The following is a 23,393-nucleotide window of genomic DNA, read 5'->3' as shown; positions in this document are numbered from 1 at the left end:
CTATTGGTTAGTTCAGATCTTTATCAAAGGCAGAGCAACTTATTCAAGCTATTTTATCCAGTTAGATAATTAGCATTTGTTTCTTACAGTCACTCATTTAAAAAAAAGTCAGCTTTCTATTTCAGCCATGACAGCCCTCTATCGCACTGGTCTAAGAGGCATCATTAATACTTGAAGTTTTATATTTGTATTACTACAAACAAATATCCTTTTCTAGAAATTCCAGTGTAATGCAACTACTTTTTAGAATCCTACAGAAGTTACCTTTCATGAGAATAATTTTTAAAAAACCCAACAATAAAAAGTACAAACTATTATATACATGACTTGAATGTGAACACAAGAGGTGTGATTAGTATGTTTGCAGATGACACTAAAATTAGAGATGCAGTGGGCAGCAAAGGTTACTTCAGATTACAACGGAATCTTGATCAGGTGGAGCAAAAGTGGTGGCGAGGAGTGGCAGATGAATTTAATTTAGATAAATATGAGGTGCTGCACTTTGGAAAGGCAAATCAAGGACAAGACTTATACAGTTAATGATAACATCCTAGGGAGTGTTGCTGAACAAAGAGACATTGGAGAGCAGGTTCGTAGTTCCTTGAAAGTGGAGTCTAAGGTAGACAGGATAGTAAAAAGGGCATTTGAACTTTCCTTTATTGGTCAGAGCATTGAGGATGTCATTGGGAGGTCATTTTGCGGCTGGACAGAATTAAAGTTCAACTACTTTTGGAGTATTGTATGTAATTCTGGTCTTTCTCCGATAAGGAGAATGTTGTGAAACTTGAAAAGGTTCAGAAAAGATTTACAAAGATGTTGCCAGGTTGGAGGTTTTGAGCTATAGGGAGAGGCTGAATAGGCTGGGGCTATTTCCCCTGAAGCAAAGGCTGATGGGTGATTTTATAAGAACTTTGTAAATTCACGAGGGGCATGGATAGGTAAATAGGCAAGGTATTCCCCCTAGGGTTCAATTTAGAGGTGAGAGCGGAAAGTTATAGAAGGGACCTAAAGGGGCAATTTTTTCATGCAGAGGGTGGCCTATGAGCCGCCTGACAAAGTTATGCAGGCTGGTATGATTACAACATTTAAAAGGAATAGGAAAGGTTTAAGAGGATATCTGGGCCAAATGCTGGCAAATGGAACTAGTCTTATATTAGATATCTAGTTGGCATGATTGAGTTGGACCAAAGGATTTGTTTCGGTGCTGTAGATCTTTGTGACTTTATAAGGTGCATCCAGAACCTTATTTTTGACGTGATAAATATTTCAATAACCAAAAGCTAAGGCATGGCTCTCGCTAAATTATGAATGTAAAGATTTAAAGAAACTATTAATTTCTTCCAATAAAAATTCTTCCTCCTAAAATACAGCTTCACTTTAAATTCTAAAGAATAAACTTTTAAGCTAAAAAGCCATTACATAAAAACAACTGGAAAGATTTTGAAACAAAAACATAAATGCTGGTAAAGCTCATCAGGACTGGCAGCATCTGTGGAAAGAAACCAGAGTTAACATTTCAGGTCAACTGATCCTTCCTCGGAACCGCTCTAAGAATGGTTCAATGGGCCCAAAACATTAACTCAGATTTCTCTCCACAGATGTATCAGACTTTGCATCATTACAGCAAAGGGACGGCAATATAGTTCTAAGTCAGGACGGAATGTGGCTATCTGAGAAAGATAACCTTTTTAAAACCTTCTCAAATAATTTTTATTTTAGTGGATACTTATACATGGTTTCATTGAAATATGGATGAGAAAGACCTTTTAAATATTTATTTACAACAGTATTTTTAACAATGAAAATATGCTTGAAATATCTACAAGTAAAATAACCTTAAGTTTTACTTTAAAATTCCTAAAGCTGAACCAACGTGTTACTACTTTGTGAGGATTAATAAGCTCCACATGTCTATCCACAGATGCACAGTTCCAACATGTAGTGTGAATAGGAATGGGGAATTCTGGGTAATTTCCCTGCAGATGTGAAGCTCAATTGTACTACTCATGCCCACAGACAAAATCTCAGTAATTTATTATATTTTGCAATTATTATTTCACTAATTCAATTGTAATTCCAGGTATGAAGAGTTTCAACAAACATTAGGTTTAGTCTTCAACAGTTTAGTCTTCAAACCGTAACACTCAATGTATATAAATAATGTAAATGATATTAAATCATACTCTTTCATCATGTGATGTCTTGATAGGCTCATCTTTAATAACTTCAGGTAAAGGCTTTTGAAATGGTGTCAATCCATTTAATTCTGCCAGTTTCAGTGGTCCAATTTTCCTAATATCTGATATACGAGTTCCTTTTCTTATATCCTTCAAAACATAAGAACAATTTTAAAAATACAAAATACATTATTGTGGTTCTGTTCGCCGAGCTGGGAATTTGTGTTGCAGATGTTTCATCTCCTGTCTAGGTAACATCCTCAGTGCTTGGGAGCCTCCTGTGAAGCGCTTCTGTGATCTTTCCTCCGGCATTTGTAGTGGTTTGAATCTGCCGTTTCCGGTTGTCAGTTTCAGCTGTCTGCTGCAGTGGTCGGTATACTGGATCCAGGTTGATGTGCTTATTGGCTGAATCTGTGGATGAGTGCCATGCCTCTAGGAGTTCCCTGGCTGTTCTCTGTTTGGCTTGTCCTGTAATAGTAGTGTTGTCCCAGTCGAATTCATGTTGCTTGTCATCTGCGTGTGTGGCTACTAAGGATAGTTGGACATCATCAGAAATATATACATAGACAAGGAAGAAACCATGGTCTCATTTGATGTAATGGCATTGTTCACCTCTATCAACAAAACCCTAGCCAGAGAAACAATAGCCAACCTGCTGGACATACAGAACGGACAACAGGACATTGAACCTATCAACAAAGACGGCATACTTAAACTACTGGACCTGTGCCTCACAACACACTTCACATTCAACAACCAAATATACGAACAAATCAACGGCACACCCATGGGCTCACCCATCTCTGGACTCATAGCAGAAGCAGTAATGCAAAGATTAGAACAAACAGTCTTACCGCAAATTCAACCCAAACTCTGGGTCAGATATGTGGATGACACCTTTGTAATCATTAAAAACACAGAAATAGAGAACACACACCGGATCATCAAAGCCACACTCTCAGGAATCCGATTCATGAGAGAGGAAGAAAAGGACAACCAACTCCCATTCCTAGACGTGATGGTACAGAGAACACCTAATGGAGAATTCAGCACAAAGGTATACAGGAAAACCACACACACAGACTAAGTCCTGAAATATGAAAGCAACCACCCCAACACACACAAAAGAAGTTGCATCAAGACACTATTCAATAGGGCCACAACACATTGCAGTACACCAGAACTGCAAAAAGAGGAAGAAAAACACCTATACAATGTATTTGTCAAAAACGGATACCCACGCAATTTCATCAACAGATGCCTAAGGGAAAGACAACGGAATGAGGACATGCCGCAACCCAAAGGACTAGTCACACTACCATACATCAAGAGCATTTCCGAACTGACAGCCAGAATACTGCAACCACTAGGACTCATAACAGCACACAAACCAACAGCCACTCTCAGACAACAATTCACCAGAACGAAGGACCCGATACCCAGCATGAGAAAAACTAATGTAGTGTACAAAATCCCATGCAAGGACTGCACAAAACACTACACAGGACAAACAGGAAGCCAGCTAAGGATCCGCATCCATGAACACCAACTAGCCACAAAATGACATGACCAGCTATCCTTAGTAGCCACACACGCAGATGACAAGCAACATGAATTCGACTGGGACAACACTACTATTATAGGACAAACCAAACAGAGAACAGCCAGGGAATTCCTAGAGGCATGACACTCATCCACAGATTCAAATCAATAAGCACATTGACCTGGACCCAGTATACCGACCACTGCAGCGGACAGCTGAAACTGACAACTGGAAGCGGCAGATTCAAACCACTACAAATGCCGGAGGAAAGATCACAGAAGCGCTTCACAGGAGGCTCCCAAGCACTGAGGATGTCACCTAGACAGGGACGAAACGTCTACAACACAAATTCCCAGCTTGGTGAACAGAACCACAACAACGAGCACCTGAGCTACAAATCTTCTCCGAAAATTTGAACAAAATACATTAGTTAACAGCTGTAACAATCAAGAACACATTCACTCTCCATGTAGGTGAGCACTTCGGGGACAGTGACCACAACTCGGTGACTTTTACTTTAGTGATGGAGAGGGATAATCGTGCGCCGCAGGGCAAGAGCTATAGCTGGGGGCAGGGAAATTATGATGCAGTGAGGCATGACTTAGGATGTGTGGATTGGAAAAACAGGCTTCAAGAGAAGAACACTAATGAGATGTGGGGATTGTTCAAGGAGCAGCTACTGCGTGTCCTCGATAGGTATGTACCAGTCAGGCATGGTGTAAAGGGCCTTGTGAGGCAGCCGTGGTTTAGTAAGGAATTGGAGTCCCTTGTGAAAGGGAAGAAGGCGGCATATGTAAAGATGAGGCGTGAAGGTTCAGTTGGGGCGATTGAGAGTTATAAGGTAGCCAGGAAGGAGCTAAAGAGGGAGCTAAGAGAAGCGAGAAGGGGACATGAAAAGTCTTTAGCTGGTAGGATTAGGGAAAACCCAAAGGCTTTCTATAGGTATGTCAAGAATAAAAGGATGACTAGGGTAGGTATCGGTCCAGTCAAGGATAGTAGTGGGAAGTTGTGTGTGGAAGCGGAGGAGATTGGAGAGACATTAAATCAGTACTTTTCATCAGTATTCACTCAGGAACAGGACACTGTTGCTGATGTGAATATGGAATCACAAATAATTAGAATGGATGCCCTGGAAATATGCAGGGAAGAGGTTTTGGGAATATTGGAAAGGATGAATATAGATAAGTCTCCTGGGCCTGATGGCATTTACCCCAGGATTCTATGGGAAGCTAGGGAGGAGATAGCAGAGCCATTGGCCTGGATTTTTATGTCGTCATTGTCTACGGGAATAGTACCAGAGGACTGGAGGATAGCGAATGTGGTCCCATTGTTCAAGAAAGGGAGTAGGGATAGCCCTAGTAACTATAGGCCAGTGAGTCTGACTTCAGTGGTGGGCAAAGTCTTAGAGAGAATGGTAAGGGATAAGATTTATGAACATCTGGGTAGGAATAACGTGATCAGGGATAGCCAGCATGGTTTTGTGAAGGGCAGGTCGTGCCTCACAAACCTTATTGAGTTCTTTGAGAAGGTGACTAAGGAAGTGGATGAGGGTAAAGCAGTAGATGTTGTGTATATGGATTTTAGTAAGGCGTTCGATAAGGTTCCCCATGGTAGGCTAATGCTAAAACTTCGGAGGTATGGCATTGAGGATACATTAGAGGTTTGGATTAGGAATTGGCCGGCTGGAAGGAGACAGAGGGTAGTAGTTGATGGATTATATTCATCTTGGAGCGCAGTTACTAGCGGTGTACCACAAGGATCTGTTTTGGGACCATTGCTTTTTGTTATCTTTATAAATGATCTAGAGGAAGGACTTGAAAGCTGGGTAAGCAAGTTTGCGGATGACACAAAAGTCGGTGGAGTTGTGGATAGTGAGGAAGGAAGTGGTAGGTTACAGCGGGATATAGATAAGTTGCAGAGCTGGGCGGAAATGTGGCAAATGGAATTCAATGTAGCTAAGTGCGAAGTCGTTCACTTTGGTAGGAATAACAAGATGATGGATTACTGGGCTAATGGTAGGCTACTTGGTAGTGTGGATGAGCAGAGGGATCTTGGTGTCTATGTACACAGATCTCTGAAAGTTGCCACCCAGGTAAATAGTGCTGTGAGGAAGGCACATGGTGTACTGGGCTTTATTGGCAGAGGAATTGAGTTCCGGAGTCCTGAGGTCATGTTGCAGTTGTATAAGACTCTGGTGAGGCCTCATCTGGAGTATTGTGTGCAGTTTTGGTCGCCATACTATAGGAAGGATGTGGAAGCTTTAGAACGAGTGCAGAGGAGGTTTACCAGGATGTTGCCTGGAATGGTAGGAAAATCTTATGAGGAAAGGCTGAGGCACTTGGGGCTGTTCTCATTGGAGAAGAGAAGGTTTAGGGGAGATCTGATAGAAGTGTATAAGATGATTAGGGGTTTAGATAGGGTAGATACTAAGAATCTTTTACCGCTAATGGAGTCAGGTGTTACTAGGGGACATAGCTTTAAATTAAGGGGTGGTAGGTATAGGACAGATGTTAGGGGTAGATTCTTCACACAGCGGGTTGTGAGTTCATGGAATGCCCTGCCCGTAGCAGTGGTGAACTCTCCTTCTTTATGGTCATTTAAGCGGGCATTGGATAGGCATTTGGAAGTTATTGGGCTAGTATAGGTTAGGTAGGATTCGGTCGGCGCAACATCGAGGGCCGAAGGGCCTGTACTGCGCTGTATCCTTCTATGTTCTATGTACAAAATCTGCATGATAAGATTCTGCAAAGCCAGAAAGGCTCTGTATAATGAACCATTAATTAAATACAACAGCATATAATGAAAAATAACCCTCAAAGTTGTTCCACAGGTCAAATGCAAGAGGATAGAACAATTCAAATGAACAAAGCAAATATCTCTAAAATGGTCAAAGACCAAAGACGGATTTTCCAAAAACCAATCTGCACAACCATAAAGAACAGACACCTTCATAATAAACTGTTTACAATTCTTTCACATTCCCCACTTCTCACCAAGATAGATAGCACAACGTCAAGAACGTTTTTCTGAAGAAAGCATGATAATGGCAGATTTGAAAGAGAACAGCATCCAAGGTGAGAGAAAAACTAATATCACCTAACAGATGCCAGAAAAGGAAGTTCGAGCATCACAGTTTCAGATTTATACAAGATGAATTCAGAGGGGGCAGAAATGAAACTGGAAGAAAAACTTGAAAAAACATCTGGGGAGATATTATAGAGAGCGAGAGAAAGCGCACGAGCAAGATACAGACTGCGCAAGTGAGATATACAGCGTGTGGAGACTGGACCTAGAGGAAGTTAATCCAGTGAGCCAAAGACAATAGGAGAAACAGCAGAGACAATTTTTAGAACAAAACAGTTCAACAATTCTTTGCATTCACCATTAGAGATGGGAATGGAGATGGCAGGAAAAGAGTGATTTACGAGATGGGTTTGAATCGGGTGCTGTTTCAGCAAAGGACGGTAGAACTGGATACTGCCTTAAATGACCTAGCCAAATCTGGTGATGGATCATTAAACAAGTTGTCTACTAAAGACATTCAAATCTGTGCCACATAGACTTAAAAGTTTGAAGGTAGGACATACATCAAAGAAAGAGCTGAGAGAGATACATGCAAAGCATTACTGGAAACAATGCTAAATATCGCACAGATGCTGGAAATCTGAAATAAAAACAAAGTGCTGGAGAAATTCAGCAGGTCTAGCAGCATCTCATGAACAGAGAATCAGTTAACTGCCAGAGAATTTCAGTAATTATATACTTTGTTTTGCAGGCCTAGAACAACAATAAAGCAGCATTCCATGTACCCGGTTATTGGCATTTAGAAGCAACAGTTCAGCTAAATCAAAGTGTTAGTTCAAATGGGTGGCATAAGGGGAGTCACACTGCATAAGTGAGCAGGGACAAACAATGGTGGAACAGGATCTAGAGATCTGGCCACATGACTGTGTATGGTTTCTGAAATGCAACTCTTGGTGAACATTGTATCTTTGCTGGGAATGTATTGGCCATGTTCAATGATACATTTAATTAGGATAGTAGATGCAGCTTTAAATTAAATATGAGTAGACAACACTTTATCCAAAAAGCTCCAAAAGCCGAAGGTTTTTTTTAATGAAGTGTTTATCTCATTAACAAGGTTGTTTGATGTGCAAACAATTAACTCCACACCAACTTGCGCATGTCACTCAGATGTGATGTGGGGAGCCATGGCTGAGCACTGGCAGGCCTCAATTCTGTCTCAGGGCCCATAGTACTCACTGAGCCTGCTGTTCGGTAAGATTTTTAAAAATTTCACCATTGAACTGTCACATTCAGAAATTCGAAAAATTCCGAAAACCAGCTGGACCCGAGCGTTTCTGATAAAGTAGATGTACCTTTGGTAGGGGGCGAGGGATCAAGTTTTGGAAATATATGATGATTGAACAGAGAAAACAAGGCAAGCTAAAAATAAACAATGATGGTCAAAACATGTTAGGTTTGCATGCTCTGTCTTAAACTAAGAATGCAACAGTAGTTATGAATAGAGGTAAGGAAAATAGTAAAAAAGACAAAATCTCACGGCTCTGTATCTAAATGCACAGCATTTGTAACAAAACTGAAGAAGTGACAGCATAAATAGAAAAATACAAATGATCTGGTGACCATTTTAAAGACATGGCTGTAAGGTTTTAAAGACTGAGAGGGTTCATAATAGTTAAAGAGGATAGGAAGCAAAGAAAAAGTAACACTTATATAATAAAGAGATGAACTTAGATCTCTAGATCACCATGCAGAATCAAACTGGGTAAGCACAAAATAGAAAAAGGTAAGAAGGTACTGGTGGGCATTGTATGTAGGGCCCCTAATAGTAACCACATGTTAGAACAAGGTACACAGCAAAAATAAAAGGGGACTTGCGAAAAAGTAACTGCAAAAATCATGGATAATTTTAATTCATGTTGAGGGAAGTGATGATGTAATGAGGCCAGCCAGGTGGTTCGCAGAATAAGTTGCCTGATTTGGGGCTGTTAGCCTGGTCCATTCAGGGAGCCCTGACTGACAGACATGACTTGGATGAGGTGGTGAGGGGTGGGATAGTGAATTTGCAGATGACACAAAGGTTGGAGGTGCCGTTGAAAGTATCAAGGGCTATTGCAGGCTGCGGTGTGACATAGACAGGATGCAAAGCTTGGCTGAGAAATGGCAGATGGAGTTCAACCTGGATAAATGTGAAGTGATGCATTTTGGAAGGTCAATCTTGAATGCTGAATATAGGATTGAAGACAGGATTCTTGACAGTGTGGAGGAACACAAGGATCTTGGTGTTCAAGTACATAGATCCCTCAAAGTTGCCATCCAAATGGATAGGGTTGTTATGAAAGCATATGGTATTTTGGCTTTCATTAACAGGGGATCAAGTTTAAGAGCCACGAGGTTTTGCTACAGCTCTACAAGTCCCTGGTGAGACCACACTTGAAATATTGTGTCCAGTTCGTTGGAGAGGGTGCAAAGGTTTGTCAGGATGCTGCCTGGACTGGAGGGCTTGCCTTATGAAGAGAGATGGACTAAGTTCGGATTTTTCTCTCTGGAGAGAAGGAGGAAGAGAGGTGATTGAGATATACAAGGTAATGAGAGACATGGAGAGAGTTTTGAATGCAAGGAATGTGCTGCCAGTGGCGGTGGTGGAAGCAGAGTCATGGACATGCACATGAATTGAGGGGTACATAGGTTAGGTTATTTTAATTTTATATTAGAATTAATTCTTGGCATAACATCGCGGACCAAAGGGCCTGTTCTGTGCTGCACTTTTCTATGTTCTATATCAGCAGGAGTGTAAGAAGCTCTGTACACACTGGTAAGCTGGCTCCGAGGAAGGCAGACCAGTGTCAACTACTATGCATATGTAAATAAAGGGTGACTTGGTGATGGGAATACCAGCTTTTGATGAGCTATTTCAGGTGACTGAACGTAAAGAGTGAAGTTCTGGTGATACTGGCTAAAATCCCACCATGGCAAATAATGAAATTTGAATTCAATAAATAACTAACTGAATGGTGATCATGTAACCATTGTTAATTGTTATACAGACTGATCATGAGAGAATTCTTAGATCCCATGAATAAAAATGCAAGAATTTGCTGATGCCATAAAGATAGGTTGAAAATTAAGTTGTGAAGAGGATGTAAGTAGCCTGCAAAGGGGTAAAGATAGTTGAGCAAATGGGCAAAAAATTTGGCAGTTGGAATACAATACCAGAAAAATGTGAATTTGCCCACTTTGGCAGGAAATATTGAGGAAACAATGTCATTTAAATGGAGAATGATTGTAGAATGGAGGTAGTGTTCAAGGTGTCCTGGTACATGAATCACAAAATCAACTTTTAGATACAGCACGAGATTAGGAATATTGCTATTTATCAGGAGAAATGGAAATAAAAATAGCCACATTTTGCTCCAGTTGTACAGAGCATTGGTGAAAACACAGCTGGAGTACTGTGTAGTTTTGGCTCATTGGCTAAGAAAGGATTAAATTCAAAGCAGTACAGAAAACGGTTGACTAATTCATTCCACTGATATCTGGGATGGGACGGACTACGATTTGAGAACAGGTTGTAAGGCTGGGCCTAACATCCAGAGGAGGAGACAATCTTATTGAGATACAGGATCCTAACAGAATCAGCCAAAGCAAATGCTGAAATGGGATGACATGGAATGATGGGACTCAAATTAAAAGTAAGTGATCTTCTAAGAGGTGAGGATAACTAAGGTAGACAAAGTAGATGAACAAAACAAGATAGATGATAGGATAGATAAATAAAATAGATTTGTGACTAACAAGGGAGTCAAAGGTTATCAGAAGATGGAGTGAGAGAAATTGGGCCTACATTTCAAAGGCAGCTGAATGGCCTACTCTTGCTCCTAATATGTAGGAATGTATATATAATGAGCATTAGCTGATATTCCAAAGCTAGCCTAGAATAAATTGGAGGCAGAAAAGCTTTGGAGCTTGGTGACATGGACTATACTGACAGTAGAACAAGTTATAGGAGAAACGGAGGACTGCAGATGCTGGAGATCAGAATAGAAATATGTGGTGCTAGTAAAAGTACAACCAATCAGGCAGCTTCTGAGGAGCAGGAGAGGTGATGTTGCGAGCAGGAGCTCTTCATCAGGGAAGAGCTGATGAAGAGCTCATGTTCGAAACATTGACTCTCCTGCTCCTCAGATGCTGCCTGATTGGTTGTACTTTTACTAGCACCACACATTATGACAGTAGCACTTATTCTTCAGGTGTCCTTGCAATGAATTGCAAGACTATGCAACCTTCTAATGGTGCACCTGGAGCTTGCATTAGCACATATATTTGTGAGTTTTGACATTACTAACTGATGACAAAACGACAGATGCTTGTTGGACTACCCAGCCCGCCTTTTTCAACTTGCATCTCAATTATGAAATATGCATCCAAACCAATAAAACATTTTTATCACTTGCCATATCCTACTGCTTCTTCAGCTCAGGCAAAATAAACCTGGCAGTGTAATCCTTTCTCATGTGCCTTCTTAAATTAAGGACAGCATTACAGATTTGTTAGAAAAAAATGTTCGTATTTGATTATTCTAAATAAATTTTTAAAGTTATGAAAGTTAGATGAAGGAAATGCAATAGATGCAGTTTAAAAGTGCTATTAAGTAATTCATTTTGAAACTATGACACTACAGAATGATCAACAAAATTCAGGCTTATGGAAGAGGGTTACTGTCAACTTGGATAAAGTAAAACTGATTTAAGGAGAGAAACCAGTGATTTGTAATAAATTAATGCTTTTCAAATTGAAAGATGGCAGATAGCAAAGCTCCCCAAGCATCAGCACTGGGATCATTAAAAAGTAATGTATAAATGCCTTGGATACTGGAATACAGAGTGCAAGTTAAAAATTTCAGATGATACTAAACTTGAAGGTGTCTTAAACAGCTTGGAAGATAAAACTGATTGCAACAGGGCATAAGCTTTTGGGATGTAGGTTTGCTCGCTGAGATGGAAGGTTTATTTCCAGACATTTTGCTACCCTACTAGATAACATCTTCAGTGGGCCTCAGGCGAAGCAATGCTGAAAATTCCTGCTTTCTATTGATATGTTTGGGTTGGTGATGTTATTTCCTGTGGTGAAGTCACTTCCTGTTCCTTTTCTCAAGGGGTGGTAGATGGGGTCTAAATCGATGTGTTTGTTGATAGAGTTTCGCTTGGAATGCAATGCTTCTAGAAATTCTCATGCGTGTCTTGGATTGGCTTGTCCGAGGATGGATGTGTTATCTAGGTCGAAATTGTGTCCTTCCTCATCCATATGTGATAAGCTAGCATAATGGTTAAACAAGTAGCAGCTAGAAATTAATACTGAGAATTGAGTGGCAATTCCTGTTTGCCTCTTTCTATCTCTTCTGCTATCACTTATTGGCACAGATCTAGAGAGTTATACAGGGACAGAGGGCCTGGTGTAATCTCTGAAGTCTCAGGACATATTGAAAGACTAATCAATCAATCAAGTATATGTACTTGGGCTCCTTAAATAGAGATATTGTGTACAAAAGTAGGGAAGTTGTGCTGAATCTGTATAAGGATCTAGTTAGGCAACTGCAACATAAGCTGGGGAAATGTGGCTATTTTTCTTGAAGCAAATGAAGTTGAGGGAGAATTGATAGATGTGTTCAAATTGTGACAGGTTGAGATAACTGGGCAGGGCGGCATGGTGGCTCAGTGGTGAGCTCTACTGCCTCACAGCACCAGGGACCCAGGTTCAATTCCCACCTTGAGTGACTGTTTGTGTGGAGTTTGCACATTCTCCCAGTGTCTGCGTGGGTTTCCTCCAGGTGCTCCGGTTTCCTCCCACAATCCAAAGATGTGCAGGTCAGGTGAATTGGTCATGCTAAATTGCCCACAGTGGTAGGTGCATGAGTCAGAGGAATGGGTCGGAATGGGTTACTCAGAGGGTGGGTGTGGACTTGTTGGGCCAAATGGCCTGTTTTCATACTGCAGGGAATTTAATTTAATCATCTACTTTAAAAGTATTCAAATGAAAAGCTGTTCCCATTTTGTTGACAGTACAAGGATGAGTGGACACAGATTCAAGATTTTGCGCATGATATACAAACAAGAATGTGAGGAAGAACCATTTTGCGCAGCGACTGTTAATAAACTGAATTCCTCAATATGTCGATGGCAGAAGCACAGATATAGGCACTTGAGAAAAATAAATTTGCAAGATAAGGGGGATAATGCAAGAGGAATAGGATTGACTGGACTGTTTTACAAAGAATCAAGTGTGGACCTAAATGATCCAAGTGACTTCCTATGACCTAAATAAGCCAGTACAAGACCTTTAATTGAATAAATGTTGTATAATGGTTGTACAGCATGTAAGAAATATATTTACAGCTAAGATAAAGAACTAGTGTTAAATTACTCACCCCAAGTGGTGGGAGAGCTTCCATAGCATATAATTTACTAGAAAGCACTTCAGACATTGGTCTCTTCTTTGAAGACTCTCTTCTTATCTGGATTTTTCCAACTGTATTGAGATCAGACTCAGACACAAATGGCAGAAACCGTGTTGTTTCTGTTACCTCCCTTTCTTGTGCTCGCTTTTCTGAACTGTGCTGTCTTCCAAGAGTAGGTGCAGAACTATACAGATAGTCTGCCAATGGTTCATTAATCAATTGATTTAACTTGGCTGACGTTTGAGATGGGGAGTCAAGAGGTAGTATCTGAGACGTATGCTCAATGCACCTTGCATCATATTCCTCATCTTCTTCACTACTGTGAATCAGCATAGTTGCATCTGAGAAAGATCGCCCATGACGATAACTTTTGTCCTCGTGAACTTCAGTCCCGCCGGGTTTTGTTTGCTCAAAATAAACATTTGGTTGTGAATTTGCAGAGGTTATTTTTTCTGAGTTTGTTTCATTGTTTGGTGTGGACACAGTCCTTTCTTTTAGTTTCCAACTCTCAAAATTGTGCATAAGTCCAGCAATCTCAATACTGTTACGTTTATGAATATTTGTATGTAATCTGGCAGAAGTTAAGGGCTCACTGACTTCCTGTAGTGAATGTGCAACAGGCAAACTATCTTCCTGAAAAGTCTGGACAGAGTGATGCACACGCCTCGTAATCAGATCTGGATTGCTGCTACTAACGTACAGGTGGTGGGAAAGGTCAGGAGTACTATTTGCAGGTCTTGGATAAGGGTAGGGTGGAGGTGGCCTGTACACTTGAGTTTTCAGCATGTTTGCAGCATTGTAATCCTGAGCATGTAATTGAACATTGGTCAATTCTGGCACACTAACAGCCCCAACAACTGGGCGTCGCTCAGTTGAAGTTATATATGGAGATGGACTATGGAAACTATAGTTCAAATGAAAAGGATACTGATACATATTTTGTGAATTGAACTGAGCATGTTCTCTGATTTCTGGTTGGCTATAAACAAGCGGATCTGGTCTACTGTAGGCATAAGAATTGCCTATGTTAAGATTTCTCATTGAATGGCTTTGCCTTTCATTTTGAATCATTCCACGATTTAGCTGCCTCATAACAGTCTCGTAATCTGGAGTTGGCCTATAGGAGGGTGGAATAATTGCACTATGTCTGTTAGTTGGGATGTAATCTCCTCTTATTACATCGCTTCCAGTCATGCTAGGATTTGAAGACATAGGAGATGCTTGCATAAAGTGCTGTGGGTTATTTAAAGAGCTTGTGCTGTGTGCACTATAGAGACTGCCATTTCGGATTCGACCACTGTATTCATATGGAGCTCTATCCAAACTGGTCTGCGATCGATAGAAGCTGTTTTGATTATTCATGTAGACATTGTCTGAAATTAAGTAAAAAGTGAAGGGTACAGAGAATGAACAGCTGAACCATACAGATTTAATGTTGATCTAAAGTCTACACACAAGTTAGCTTAAAAGTGAAATATGCTGAATCAATATAAAAACATAAAAACTAGGATAAATAGGTCAGTCAGCCCTTCAAGCCCGCTTTGCCATTCATTATTACCATCATGGCTGATCATCCAACTCAACAGCCTTTTACTGCTTTTCCCTCTGATTCCTTTAATCCCAAGTGCTAGATTCAACTCCTTCTTGAAATCATACAATGTTTTGGCCTTGACTACTTTCTGTGGAAGCAAATTCCAAGGCTCAGCTGTCAGGGAAAAACATTTCTCATCTGGTCTACCTGTATCCCTAGATGGTGATCCCTGGTCCTGGACCAAATCAAAACCAATAGATGAATCAGAAGCCAAACTTTACACAAGATATTTTGTTTAGGTACTAATCTCCAATTACTTAAGACTGTCAAATAAAGTCATACTTCAATGGAGTAACAAAAAAATTTGGTCAGTTAAGTTTATTTACATAGTCAGAGGTTATAACAAATAATTTTAATACACAATATTAATCAAAGATAAAAATGAAATAGATAATTCAAGGTTTAGAATTTCTAAAATTTGTTTCAAGCTTTTCTTTTAAACCAGCAGCTTTCCACAATGATGTAATGTTCAACGGTATGCCCCAAAGCAAAAAAACCTCTAGAACCATGCATAAATAAAAATAGAAAAGGCATTTTCTGGTCAAAATTGTTCAGCAACCTGCACTAGAAGTGAATGCCTAAGAGTGTAATCTTGTTACCTTTCAAGCAGATTTGTTTAATTAATTGAATTTACACTTTTACTTATCAAGGGATCTTAAATCCTGACTCATTGGTCCAGGCACAGAATTACTAATCTTCCAACACAATCACTATCCTACCATATCCCTATGTCATCAAACATGCCTGATATCATGCAAATTAATATGACATAATATACCTTATAGGGTTTTTTGAAAAAAATGCCTTTGGAACAGGTCTGCAACTGCAATTTCCAATGATTGTCAAAAATGCTTGAGTTCCATTGTTTTTGGATACAAATTTGAATTACAGAAGGCAACAGAAGAAAACTGTAATGATGATGATGATGACTAAGTACTCTACCTTGAGAAGGTTTATAGGGTTCTACATAATGTCCAGTATAATGTAACTGGGGTAATGGCATCATGTACTGATGAGGCTTTGGCTGAAAGAAAACAAAAGCAATAAAGAACAAATCCTATCATCGTAGGTCAACTACTAAACGTAATCCATATATAACCACTAAATATGCCAAAACCTGTACAATGAAGGTTACGATTTATAGCAAATAGTCTTTTTCTTTCCAAGAGTGGTTTACACCTGGAAATAAAGCAATCAAATAAAGGTACACAAGACTAAGTATCAAACACATGTTTAGTCTAACAAATTTTGCATAAATAGTCTTATAGACAAAAAGAAAAAACTTATGTATTTCAAATCAATAGCTCAGATTTCAATATAGAAAAGCACCCAAGGCACTTCACAGAAAATAATCAGATAAAAGTTAACACTGCAAAGGAGGAGATTTTAGAAGAGCCATTGAAACGCGACTGAAAGGTGAATTTTAAAAAAGTCTCAAAGTGAAGGAGACAAGTGAAAAGACAGAGGAACTTCCAGAGTTTAGGGTACAGATGTGTGAAGAAAGGGTCACCAATGATTGGCATGGGAATGTGAAGGCAAACATTAAAACATGGGAACTATTTTTGTTACGCTTTACACAAAATTTTGTGCAGCTAGTATTTAAAAGAGGTTTCTCTAGATTCAAAATGAAAGCAAGGTAAGCAGCAGGAATGGCAACATTCCTTTTGATCAGGAATCAAGTCAAAATACAGTCGGTTCTGCAATAACATGTGCTTCCTCAACATGAATTGGTTTTAACGCAATGAAGAATTCAGACAGTTATTTGTAGAGTGCAAACTTTCCTTACCTGTATTGACTATAACGGGATTCTGGTCCCATTAGTTTAAACGTCGTGGCAATTGCGCTATTTTCTTATAATGCAAGGTTGTTCTGTTCTCATGCAATCACATTATATAAAGGCATCAGGCTCAAGCAACAGGATTTACAGGTTATTACAAGGATAGATCATTTCTATGTTATTCAATGTAGAAACAGCCTGGAGGTAATGCAAAATTCAGGCCATAACAATTAAGATATGAGAAAGAACTATGTGAATTTAGTTTGAAGTGAACTTTTAAAAAAATCATTACCTTACAGATAGTAGATTATTCGAGAAAATTAAGGGTGGGAAATTTGAAGAATTAGACCGTTTTGTCTATCATATTCAAGACAGGCCTACTACGTCACCTTTTCTCTTTTACCCTGCAATACATTCTCTTCAGATATAACATTCAAATCTTTTCTGCACACGCATTTCTGGTCTCCTTCCTATCGGAAAGATGTTGTGAAACTTGAAAGGGTTCAGAAACAATTTACAAGGATGTTGCCAGGGTTGGAGGATTTGTGCTATAGGGAGAGGCTGAACAGGCTGGGGCTGTTTTCCCGGGAGTGAAGGCTGAGGGGTGATCTTACAGAGGTTTACAAAATTATGAGGGGCATGGATAGGATAAATAGACAAAGTCTTTTCCCTGGGGTTGGAGAGTCCAGAACTAGAGTCCATTGGTTTAGAGTGAGAGGAGAAAGATACAAGAGAGACCTAAGGAGCAACATTTTAACGCAGAGGGTGGTACGTGTATGGAATGTGCTGCCAGAGGATGTGGTGGAGGCTGGTACAATTGCAACATTTAAGAGGCATTTGGATGTGTATATGAATAGGAAGGGTTTTGGAGGGATATGGGCCAGGTACTGGCAGGTTGGACAAGATTGGGTTGGGATATTTGGTCGGCATGGACAGGTTGGACCGAAGGATCTGTTTCCATGCTGGGCAGCTCTATGACTCTAAGTCGACCTCTGTCAGTATATTCAGTGGAAAGAGAAATTTTCTACAAGCCACCTTTTTTTTTCCTAATTATGTTCAAACAGAGCTCTCTCACCCCTGACCTTTCTACAAGAAAGAAAACGTTCCTGAATTTTCATGATTTTGAACACCTATGTCAAATCTGCTAATCTTCCCTGCTCACAGAAAACTGCTCCCGTTGTGCCAATCTTTCCACAAAACCGGAGTTCCTCAGCCTTGGAAACAATCTTATGAATCTTTTCTGCATTCCCCGATGCCTTCACATTCCTAATTAGCAAACTGGATTAAAAAAAAGCACATGCTGGAGCTAAATCAATGATTTGGACATGGGACTTGAAGGAATACCTACATCATTTGCGGATGCTGCCAAAATACAAGGCAGAGTTAATTTTTTTGCTGCAAAGAAATATTGAAGCTCAGAATGGGGTTAAAAACAGTGTCAACTTAATATGATTTTTTAAAAAAATAAATCATCAGTTATTAGACTCTAAATAGGAGCAAGCTCAGTGCTATGCAATAACAGAGGAATGGACATATATATTTAGAAGACATAAAAAGGCAGCACCTTGGATTCCCAAGGACCTTTTTTTAGTTGAATTCTCGGTGTTATCTCAAGAATATTAGAATAAAAAAACCAAGATGAACACTAATAAAATCTTATGTCCTCAGTTAAAGTATTGAGCACTTTACTGGACTCCACAACATAGAAAGAAAGAGTGACAGGCTAATCCTCCTTGGCAACTTCAATGTTAGAAGCTGGATTGGCCACTCTCATTTGCTCAGTGTCCAGGGATGTGCAGACGAGTGGACTAGCCATGGGAAATCCAAGGTTACAGGGATTGGATGGGGGAAGGTCTGGGTGGGATGATCTTTGGAGAGTCGGTGTAGACTCAATGGGCCAAATAATCTGTTTCTACACCTGAAGGGCTCTGATAAATCGATGAGGAAGGGAAGTCCAACAGCAATGGTATTGTGCTGCTAACAAAATGCCTATGGTCTGGCCTTATTATAACCAACAGCTTGTTTTGTCTGAGAAACAAATATCAAAATTACAACATCGTTGCTTCATGCACTGATATCTGCTTGACTATATGATCCAAGTGAAGGACATCTATTTCATTGCACCATGACAAAAGTTGATGACTGCTGGATGGACCACTGCCTAATTGCTCCAGCATCAACATAAATGCTCCCTCAAAGCTGCAACAGAAACAGAAACAATGGCGCAGGGAAATCAACACTCAGAAAACCATGATATCAGAGACCTGAGCAGCCAACACCTTAATGTCAAAAGACACAGAGCGGACACAGTGCCTGGTCTGCCCTCAAGGGTTCCATAAGCTGTACCAGTGATAAAACGCTCAGTCATTCAATTAGGAAACATCATGACAAGTTCAATGAAAGCTAGCAAGAAATCCAAGTGCTGACAAGTTCAAGATATTTCTGAAATTGAGACAGCAACCCAACTTGAACTAGAAAGCAACTTCCCCTGAGGCTGAGACCCATCAAAAAAAAAAGACCCATGACGAACATAACTGGCTAGTGAGTTAGCCGTTAATCACAACTGGCACAGTTTCTTTAGTGTAGTTAAGACTACCTGAATTCCCTGCACGCAAGGCCCTACTTCACAGCCAGCCAAGAGCACAGAAGTGCTCATCAGGGATCAATGCTTGATGGATAGAACACATTGAGCATCTCCTTAATATATTCTGGTCTTCAACAGTGAGTGTCCATCTCACTGAATACCACTTGCAATCATTTCAGTATAATCCCAAATTCACATGAAGAGGCCTTTGAACAGTTAAAGAACAATAAAGAACAAAAACAAGTACTGGAGAAGCTCTGTAAGCCTGGCAACATCTGTAGTGAGAAAACAGAATTAACATTCAGTCTAGTAATCCTTTGTCAGAACTGAAAACAGCTGGGAAAAAGGTGGTATTTGACAGACAGTGTGTGAGAGAGAAAAACAAAAGATTGCAAATAAGTATGTCTGACTAGTGGAAACAGATTCTCCTTACCCACTCTATCCAAGACTCAATATCCTGAAAGTTTTAATTGGATCCCTTGCCCCCACCCCATCAAATCCTTCTAAACTTCAACCGCTCCTCATATGCCAAGTCCTTTATCCCAAAGGCAATCTCCTCTGAACCACCTTCAACACCAGCACATCCTTCTGTAGATATGGGGCCCAAAACTGCTCACAATATTCCAATTATGGTCTGACCAAAGCCTTATACAGCCTTAGAGGTACATCTTTACTCTTGTATGCCAACCCTCTTGAAATTAATGCCAACACTGCATTTGCCTTCCTAACTGCCAAGTGAACATGCATGTTAAGGTGAAGAGGATCCTGAACCAAGACTCCCAGGTTCTTTTTTGCTTCAGATTTCCCTATTTAGAAAGTAGTCTATGCCTCTACTCTTCCTACCAAAGTGCATAACTCACTTTCCTCATTTATATTCCATCTACCACTTCTTTCCTACTCTCCTCGTCTATCCAGATCCTTTGCAGCCTCTCCACACTTACTCAGCACTATCATGTCTTCTGCAAACTTACAACAATGCCCTTGGTTCTTTTGGTCTGAGCGTCTGCATGCCATGAATAGCTGTGTTCCCAATGTGGTCGCTGCGGAAACCATTAGTCCTATTTGTCAAAAGGGAGATAGTAGGGATAAAGGGATCATCAAAAATCTTTTAGTGTCAAAGCATGTCACCTTTAACCATGAGGAACTGCCCAGAAAAAAAATTGTAAAAAAAATGGAGGCTTTAGCAGCGTTACACAGGATTACAAATTTATTAATAAACTTGCGAAATGCAAAGAATATCACAGATTACAATACAAAATATGTTTAAAAGCATGTAATTAGGGAATCAGTGTGAATCAAAGAGTACTGCTTCCATAATTCGGAGATCACAAATACAAGATCAAATATCAAAAATTCAGAAGACAGAGTAAAAGATAATTACTTGCTAGTTTTAAGGCATAAAGTATAGCAACATTTAACATTAGACAACACCAATAGAAGAAGAAAAATGAGTTGAAGTGATTTGGGTATGGGATATGTAATTCAAACTCGTTGCTTAAGTGAAGGTTAAACAATGGTATAGACTACTGAACCAAATTGTCTCTTCCACTCTTGCAATTAGTATCCATTTCTATACTGGTCACACCAGGCACCGATAACTCTTATTCCAGCATAATCAATTTTAAGACTGTCAGGTGAGCTCTCTTATTTTGAATGACCAAAAGTGTAAGTTTAGAGATGCCAGAATAAAATGGCTAACATACATCGATAGAAAATAACTGAGAATATAGATTTTAGGAAAGCAATTAACTGTAATTAGAAACCCATTCAATTTTTAAGACATTATTTGATTGGTTAATTAAAACTTTTAAGAAAGAGGATTTTATCATTAACCAAAATAAGAGATTAAGCACAAGTGAATATTAGAATAGATTAGATATCGATTAGAAACCAGCCATTTGGCTCCTCAGGTCTATTCTACCTTTCAATAAGGCTGATTTGCTTGTATTCCAAATCCACATTCCTATTTACCCCCAATAATCTTTGAGTCTCTTGCTTAATAAGACATATGATGCTTATATCAAATAATGTGAAAATATTAGTGATGACAACAGAAAGCAATGATATCAGGTAAAATTCCTCAGGGTAGTGCCCTAAGCCCAACCATCTTCAACTGCTTCACTCATGACCTTCCCTTCATTTCAAGGTTATAAGTAGGAATGTTCAACAATGATTGCACAATATTCAACACCATTTACAACTACTCAAATACTAAAGTAGACCATATTCAAATGCAACATGATCTAGACAATATCCAGGCTTGGGCTGACAAGGAGCAAGTAATAGTCATGCCACACAAATGCCAGCCAATGACCACCTTGAATAAACAACAATCTAATCACCACCCCTTGACATTCAATGGCATTACCATCACTGAAGTTCTCACGAACAACATCTTGTGGCTTACTATTGACGAGAAACTCAACTGGACTCACCATATAAATAGTGACTACAAGAACAGGTCAAAGGCTCAGAAAATTGCAATGAGTAACTCACCACCTGACTCCCCAAAGCCTGGAAGGTCAGATATGGGGGTGTTTGCACATACTTGCACATTATGCATTACTGTTCACGACCCGTCAGATACTGAAGAATCCAGTCCCAATGTAGCAAGATCTCTAACAAAATCCAGTCTTGGGTTCATGTGGGAAATAACATTCACACCACACAAGTGCCAAGCAATGATCATCTCCAACAAGACCACCACTGACTCCCCCACAATAAACACTGAGGGTTACCATTGACCAGACAAACTGCATTAGTCATGTAAATGTTGTGGCGGTAAAAGCATGTCAGAGGCAAGGAGTCATGCAGAACTGTTTACCTCCTGACTCATTAAAACTGCCAACCATCTGCAACACACAAGTCAGGAACATGATGGAATATTCCCCACTTGCCTGGATGTGTGCAGCTCCAACACAAAAAGCTTGACATCATCCAGGACAAAGACCTTGCTTGATTTGCATCCACAACAAACACTGAGTAGCGGCTATATACAAGATGCACTCTCAACATTCACCAAGGCTCCTTAGACAACAGCTTTCAAAGCCAATACTACAACCACTTAGACAGGGCAGCAGACACATGGGAACACCACCACCTGCAAGTACACCTCCTAGCTACTCATTAATTGATTTGAAAATATATTATCATTCCTTCACTGTCGCTGGGTCAGAAATCCTGGAATTCCTTCCCTAACAATATTGCAGGTCTATCTAAGCACACGGACTGCAGTAGTTTAAGGTGGCAGCTCACGATCACCTTCTCAAAGGCAACAAGGGACAGCCAATAAATGCTTGCCCAGCCGGCAATATCCACATCCCAAAACTGAATAGAAATAAAAAAATTAAAGATGGTAAATAAATACTCACCCATGCCCAGTGACTGAAATAAAAGCTAGTCAAACAGGATCAAAGCAAATGGCTTCAATTTTCCCAATATTTTATTGGAGAAATTTCTGCTCATTGATATTAGATAAAACTGCAGAATGGAGAAATAATTGGCAGATTAAGTTCAACAGATAAATGGCGTAATACACTTTCGTAGGAAGAATAGGGAGGCCACATAATATTTTCAAAGTGCAGGTTTTGGCACAATGAGGATAACAGAACTTCCGAGTATATACGTATAAATAACTACACATATGTCATAGATTTTAGATCATAAAATATGCAGAGATCAGCAAGACCATTAAAACAAAAAACATTTTACTTCTAGAGGAATAGAACTGAAGTGTAGGGAAGTTATGCTGACCATGTACCAAACCTTGATTAAACAATCCTGTACTTAGGAGGACTTCATGCAGCCTTGGCTGTCATATTATCAAAAGGATTTAAAGGACAGGATGCAAAAAAGGTTGACAAGGAATGCATGGGTATACACATGAAGGTCAGAGCTTGGTGTTAAAGAAAGGAGTATTCGATGTGAATAAGGAGGTCTTTAAAATTGTGTAAGCTTTTTACAGAGGAGACACTGTTTTCACTTTCATGCAAGAATATATCCTCAGCTCCATACTGTACTCTGTACACTCATGAATGTCACCAAAATTTGTCCAAACTCCATCCACAAGTTTGTTGATGACAAGGACGTAGGCTGGATATCAAATAAAGACAAGACAGAATACAGGAAAGAGATGGACTACTTGGTTACGGGGTGCAAAGATAACAGCCTCTCTCTCAATGTCAACAAAATTGAAGAATTAATCATCAACTTCAGGAAGCAAGGAGGACACACCCCCCATCTA

At 39.8% G+C, this 23,393-nt stretch overlaps 1 protein-coding gene across 1 annotated transcript in view; it reads right to left on the bottom strand.

Annotated features, from left to right (window-relative positions):
* ptpn21 (protein tyrosine phosphatase non-receptor type 21) overlaps positions 1–23,393 on the bottom strand; it is an 89,356-nt gene that overhangs the window by 10,049 nt on the left and 55,914 nt on the right. Inside the window, exons 12-14 of the mRNA XM_060829309.1 lie at positions 15,732–15,813; positions 13,169–14,571; positions 2,184–2,327 (exon numbers count right to left, since the gene is read on the bottom strand). Coding sequence (XP_060685292.1) covers positions 2,184–2,327; positions 13,169–14,571; positions 15,732–15,813 — 1,629 coding nt within the window. The remainder of the gene's footprint in view (positions 1–2,183; positions 2,328–13,168; positions 14,572–15,731; positions 15,814–23,393) is intronic.

The sequence above is a fragment of the Hemiscyllium ocellatum genome, chromosome 8 (assembly GCF_020745735.1).
Source record: "Hemiscyllium ocellatum isolate sHemOce1 chromosome 8, sHemOce1.pat.X.cur, whole genome shotgun sequence".
In the NCBI taxonomy this organism is placed as follows: Eukaryota; Metazoa; Chordata; class Chondrichthyes; order Orectolobiformes; family Hemiscylliidae; genus Hemiscyllium; species Hemiscyllium ocellatum.
Note: the sequence above shows the minus strand (reverse complement) of the source record. Positions and strands in the feature narration are given on the sequence as shown.